The 6652-nt window shown below is 43.6% G+C and overlaps 1 protein-coding gene across 1 annotated transcript in view; it reads right to left on the reverse strand.

Moving 5' to 3' along the window:
- Positions 1-6652, reverse strand: part of syn3 (synapsin III) — a 113599-nt gene that overhangs the window by 64269 nt on the left and 42678 nt on the right. The window contains exons 4-5 of the mRNA XM_076296512.1: positions 1841-1997; positions 68-157 (exon numbers count right to left, since the gene is read on the reverse strand). Of these exons, the coding sequence (XP_076152627.1) occupies positions 68-157; positions 1841-1997 (247 nt within the window). The remainder of the gene's footprint in view (positions 1-67; positions 158-1840; positions 1998-6652) is intronic.

The raw sequence follows: 6652 nt of genomic DNA on the forward strand, positions 1-6652 counted from the left end.
TCATACAGTGTGCAGAGTAGGAACATTTTAGCAGAAGCACGGTGCATCTAAAAAGCAAGGCACTTACCATCTGTGAGTGGTTGGGGTAAAAGGTCTGTTCATTAAGAGGGAACTTCTCAGGTCCCAGATTATGGTAGAGCTTGATCATTTGAGAAAACTGAAAAGTATGGAGAAAATGACTTACTTAAGGTTACTGAACATCAGAAACACAGTGCTTAAAATATTGTAACAGAAGAAATTCACCACATCAACATTTACTAAGTGACCGCAAAAAATAATGAAAATCAGTGTTTGAATTCTCTTATATCTCTAAAGGTGGCTTGAATTACAACCAGCAAAATGCTACTATTAGGCCTGATATAAATGCCAGGTTTTGAGACCTGTATAAATGAAAGATTAAGACCGAATGTCTGATAAAGACATCTAAAATTATACATAAATAAATAAAATACAATATAAAATTGTATATTGTATTACTGTATGCAAAATATTACAAAATATCTAATACAATATCAAATGTAAGTGATAATGAACAGTCATCGTAATACGCAGAGCCCATTAGGACCATATAGGTCCATATAGGACCAAAGCCCACAGCAGCATGCTTGCATTTTTCTCCTGCTCAAACTGTAATGTTTTGTCTAGCCCTGAATCGTGTTTTGTCTGTGGCTCCAGCTGTCTGAAAACAAATGTAACCCGACTCATTTTCCCATCTTGTTCCTCTAGCTCTGTTGCATAGCCATGAGTAACACCGGACCCTTTCTGAATTAGCTTAGCATAAACACTGTCTGGATCGACTAAGCCATGTCTGTGGCAGGTGTAACAGACCCCTTAATGGACCGAAATAAATCAGTAAGGTCAGGTCACAATGTCCAAAACAGCTCCTTTTCTTCCTAGAATGATTTTAGATTAGCCTTATTATCATCTTTTTTTGGTATTCATCTCAAGACCTTTAGGTAAGGGCACAATAATAGAGGAGCAAATTAAGCTGCTAGTTATGAAATGTATTATGAAGTTAGGAAATGTAATTATACTGTCAGGACCCTGTCGGGTCTGCACTCTGCACCAGCCTCGCCCCCTTTCTACCGCTGTCTGTCTGAGTTGCAGCTGGGTGGCTGGAGATGCGCAGGTGTGTGGAGTTGGACTTGATTGCCCTGGACATAAGAAGGTCTGGCTCCATGGGGCAGACGGGCTCCCTCTCCGCGCCTCCGTCGTTGTTTGTGTTTCTTTGACTCATTTACCCCTAGACTTACATTTGCACAAGATTTTGCTTTTTACTCATTATACTGACATTTATCTAATAATTTAATAAACATTCTCTATTTATTGTTACCTACGTGTGGACCTCCCTTATGTTCTCAAGCTTTGAGCCAAGTATTTGTAACAATACCAACTATTGTGATAATTCTCTGCCTTGTCAAAATAGCAACATATAACCTCTATGCGGAACCTTAGAGCACCGTGTGAACACCTGGGTCTATTGCCTTCGCAATTGCCCTGCAAAAGTGTGAATTATAATTATAAGGTGTTTACTTAAAGTTGAGACTCTTGTGACTGTATTCACTCCTAATAACTTAATGTGTTACTGTAACTGTGAGAACAGTGTTTTTTCCTTTTTCTATGTAACCTATGTCCACAACATTGCCTGCAAAATCCTGTAGACTATCCTCACCTATTAATGTATTTGTAGCCCTCTCATTTTTAAGGCATTTAGAGAGTATTACATGCACTGTTACATGCTAACCTAGCGTGTTGTATTGCCATTCATTATAATGCACTGTTTTCGAGCCAATAATTAGCCCTGCCCCAGGTAAACTAGTTATCATTCAAAGTTACTTACCACCCAGGGCTTGCTACAGAAGTTGTAGATGGAGAGGAGGGAGTTGACGCTGGACACCCCGCCGTACTGCAGGCCGATGACCAGACTCCGGAAGTCCTCCCCAGGCGTCATGCTGTACGCGTGCTGGCGGATCAGCACAAAGTCTGGCTTGAATGTCCTGCGATGGCAAAGGTGGGGACACAATGGGAAAGGCCAGTTTAATTATAGAGTGACTCTAATGCACAATGGCACAACTGTGTCAAGGACAAAATGAAAAGGTTAAAGATTTAAAAAGAAAACAATAAGAGAATAGATGTAAAAGAAAAATCACTGAACTGTGAACAAAGTTTTGAAGGACCTAAGATGGCTAAGGAGATCATACAGTTGCAAGGATAGATTAGAGTGACACGTTTCAGCCCACGGACTTAAAATGAAGACAACAACAAACACAACTACATTTATATAATACTTTTAACACCTAAAGCTCTTTATGTTGAAGAGAGAGGACCTCCGCTTAACCACCACAAATGGGTAGCATCCACCTGGGTGAGGCACAGCAGCAGTTTTGCACCACAACACACCGGCATGTGGAAGACAAGAACAAGATAATGGGGCTAATGCACAGCAATATACACTACAACTCACCTAAGATGAAATAAAACAGACTTGTAATTACAAATCTGACAACAACATGATAATGGGGGTAATGCATATCAATATAAAATATAAAATAGGAGGGAAAAGAAAAATGCCCTGTGTGTACTAAGAAAGACTCAGGGTCCTAATTCAAATGGCAGGCTAAGTGTAAAATGTATCATCAAGCAAAGTTGTTTTATAGCTTAGTTCTATAGCTATCATGGGGCATGTGGAAGGATTTAGCTGACTCATCAATTATCATGTTTAAGGTCTTGCCCGTGGTGTTAAATTAGCAAACTGATTTTGTCAAGTTATCGAATTAGCTTTAGTTAGACTTATGACTTATTCAAATTAAGGCCTATGTGCATACATTGTACACTAAAATGGAAAGTGCAGAAAACACCCAACACATTGCAAAACTGTTGTGAGACATTATGACACTTGAACATAAAACTAAAGCCCTTAAGCATGAAAGTGAATGTATGGCGTCATCCCAAAGTGATGAGAGTGGGGATAGAAGACCAGGAAGCACAGCCATGAAAACTCAGAGATGATGCTACTGAATACTGATTCATTTACTCACATCATTATGTTGGGGTAGTATACATCTTAATTAAAGGCTTGTGTGTGTCTGTGTGTCTGTGTGTGTGTGTGTGTGTGTGTGTGTGTGTGTGTGTGTGTGTGTGTGTGTTTATGGGCTGGTTCGGTCGCAAACTACACACCACAACAAGGAGACACTTGGGAACTATAAAGCAGTAAACTTATAAACAGAAGAGATGAAGGAACTGCTGTCAGTCTCTCAATACAGAGTATTAGCCTGATGAGGACATTGGTACATATTATGATTACTTCACTTGGAAGGAATATAATGTCATAACCACGGTTTCAACAGTGATATACAAAGGCTGTACCCCATCTGACCAGAGCAAGAAATAAAATCTTTTCAGTGTGGAGTGGACAGTCATCTGTACTCAAAGACATACTCATACTTCTAGATGTAAAGAATGATTGATTTTTCATACACCCAACTGATGTTTCTACACATCTTTGTTATCTCTCTGAGCATTTTTGCAATTATTATTATTAGTAGGTTGATATTGGATGCCATGACAAAACAAGGGACCTGTAAGACCTCACCTCAAGGTCGGCATCATTGCCAGTATCAGTCACCATCTGTCTACCATGTGTGCTCCAGTGACTGCTAAGCATTAGCGCACAGGCGCGCACACACACACACACACACACACACACACACACACACTAATTGAAGGGTGTGTGCACTACAGCGTGAAGTATGTGTGTGCACCCACAGTTTTATTTTTTTTTCTGGAGACCAGCGAGACGAGGAATGAGGAAACCTCAGAACCCCCCCCCCCCCCACCCCACCCCCCGTCCTGCGCTGCGGGACCTGCACCAGGGGACTTCACAGAGCCCTCGCTTGTTCCAGCGCCCAGCAAGAGAGAGAGAGGTGTGCGCATATCCAGCCGCCTTAGTAAGGGCCAGGAGCCATGCAAAACACTCGCAGGAGAAGATAAGGCCGCTGGTGAGGCCGCGGGCCAAGCACACGGAGAGTTTAACAAGAGGCAACCAGGGCCACACGGAGAAAAAAATCAAGGAACTCTATCTGTTGGAAGTTTTGTTTTTGATTGCATCTATCATGAGGTAGAGTTTTTAAGCATGATCTGTCGCTTATTTAACTGCTTACAGAGAAGGGCTTTGTTTAAAATTGAGAGGTGAATTGTGTGTGTGTGTGTGTGTGTGTGTGAGGGTGAGGCTGGGGCTAACAGTGGCACTGTGCTGGAATGCTTATCGTTCCCCTGGATAATTTGGGTCCATTAATGCCTAATCTAACGGCGATCATATCAAAGTCCATTCCTATTCCACCCTGGTACAAAGGGCCTCTGTGGAAGGTGCCCGATGGCGAGTCAGAGCAGGGTTGTGTTACGTCTGTGAGCTATTAGAGTGAGGATGCTCACCACGCCATCTGCACACACACACATACAAACACACACACACACACACACACACACACACACACACACACACACACACACACACACACACACAAACACACACACACAAAGAGATACACACACACATAAAGAGATACACACACACACATACACACACACACACACACACACACACACACACACACACAAACACACACACACACACACAAACAATCTGACGTAAGGACAAAATTTACTGTACAATGCTAGAATCTCAGAAGTCCCCAGAAATAACATAGTGAATGCCCATTGTGTTTGAATGAATGTTGTGTGGCATTGCATGTGTGTGGTTGAATGTGTGTGCATGTGCCTCTGTCTGTCGCTTTGAAAGTGTGCATTTTGCGTGCTGCTGTCACGCCCCACACCCCCACCCCCATGTCATTCACCCATTCATCCTCGTTGCTTGCAGGTACGCGCCGCTCCAGGGAAAAAGGCCATCACGACAGCACTTACGCAAGACTTCCGGTGCTCGACGCCATCACTCGCGTCGAGGTCGCTCTGACAAAAGAGGCACAGATTTGCCTGCCTACTCAGAGCCCACTGAGCCTTCTGCTTTTCTTTCTGAAGAGACTGCACTCTATTCACAGTGACAAACCTGCACACACACACACACACACACACACACACACACACACACACACACACACACACACACACACATAAATACATAGCCATGCATGCACGCACTCACTCATAAACACATTTCCTATCAGAAACTCAGGAAACCAGAGTCAGTCAGTAAGAAGAACTCATGAGAAAGGGTAAGCAAAGGGCAGGCAATGTGCGTAAAACAAACATCAGCTGATAATAATGTCATACAGCTAATTTCCTGGCATTTCCAGACCCAAAATATCAATGAATCAAACTGTAACAGCTCAAAAATGATCTGTTTGTAGGTCTTCACATTCTCCATGTTTTCCTTGAGGATGTCCTCTACACTATTTTAAAATTTTAAATTAAAAATGACGAATCTTGTTGTTGTAAAGTGCTCGTAATTTCTGTGTTGACTAAATCCAGCGCACAACCTAATCGCCCTTCATGGACTCTCTGGTATGTGTGTCCATTAATGTGTGTGTGTGTGTGTGTGTGTGTGTGTGTATCTTCCTCCGCACTCCGGCTCAAGGGCGTAAAGGTGATCAATGGCATTTCCCAGTCCATTAGTGACACCTGACTGTGTTTTCATAGCATGCTGTTTATGGGAGCGCGCCACTGAGACACTGACTCGTCTGATTATTATCACAATCATTCCTGGCATTACGGTTATTACCAGAGACACAAGTATGACCCCTGGGGGGGTTGAGAGTTTGTGTGCAAAGTCGAGGCATTTGAGCTTTATAGTGCTACTGTAACAATAAGTCATAAAAGGGGGCCTAATGATGACCAGTATGCAAATGTGGCCTTTGCATGTACGTCTAAGATGCTCCTAAAGGGGGTAAATCATGGGTAAGGGGGTGTTTATGGATGGGTGGGTGGGTAATAGGGCACACTGGGGGTTACACGGAGTACACACTGCATCAAAGGAGAGGGAGAGGGAGGGAGCGGCAAAGAAAGAGCAGAGTTGCAGAGAGAGGAGGGAGAGAAAGAATAGAAAAGAAGTAGAGAGAGAGAAAGAAAGAGAACAGAGAAGAAGAGTGAGCAATGGATGTGGAGAGGGAGAAAGAGAGAGAGAGAAGGAGAGAAAAAGAACAGGGCAGAAGAGTGAGGAGAGAAGGGGAACAGGAGAGTGCAAGAGAGAGGGATGAGTGAACGATGGTGAGGGAGAGTGTGAGGGGGAGACTTTAGGAGTGAAAGAGAGAGAGACAGTATAAAAGGGATGAGAGTAAACTGCAGTGAAAAGCCCTTTCTATCAAACGCTTTCAGTGGGAGTTGAATTCAACCCCCCCCCCCTCTCTCTCTCTCTCACTCTCTCTCGCCTGTGCGGCCCACACACACACTCAGTGCTGCTCTCATCCATCTTTGATCTCCCTCCTTCCCGCCTTTCTTGTTCCCTCTCCACGTCCCAAGGGTCCGTCGCTTCACAATAACAGTTGTTTGTTTCGTTGCTCCCCAAACGTCGCTGTTGGCCAACATCTTAACAACGTGCGCCTTACAGTATCTTCACGGATCTGACCTCGGCCGCGCTGGAAGCTTGGAGGGGGGAGAAGTCACATGGGAGAAGCTCAAATGGGTCCCGCGTGGAGAGACA

The sequence above is a fragment of the Alosa pseudoharengus genome, unplaced genomic scaffold, assembly GCF_046254945.1.
Source record: "Alosa pseudoharengus isolate Yale_2024_CS ecotype anadromous, Long Island Sound unplaced genomic scaffold, YU_APseudo_1.1 YU_APseudo_1.1_scf_20, whole genome shotgun sequence".
In the NCBI taxonomy this organism is placed as follows: Eukaryota; Metazoa; Chordata; class Actinopteri; order Clupeiformes; family Clupeidae; genus Alosa; species Alosa pseudoharengus.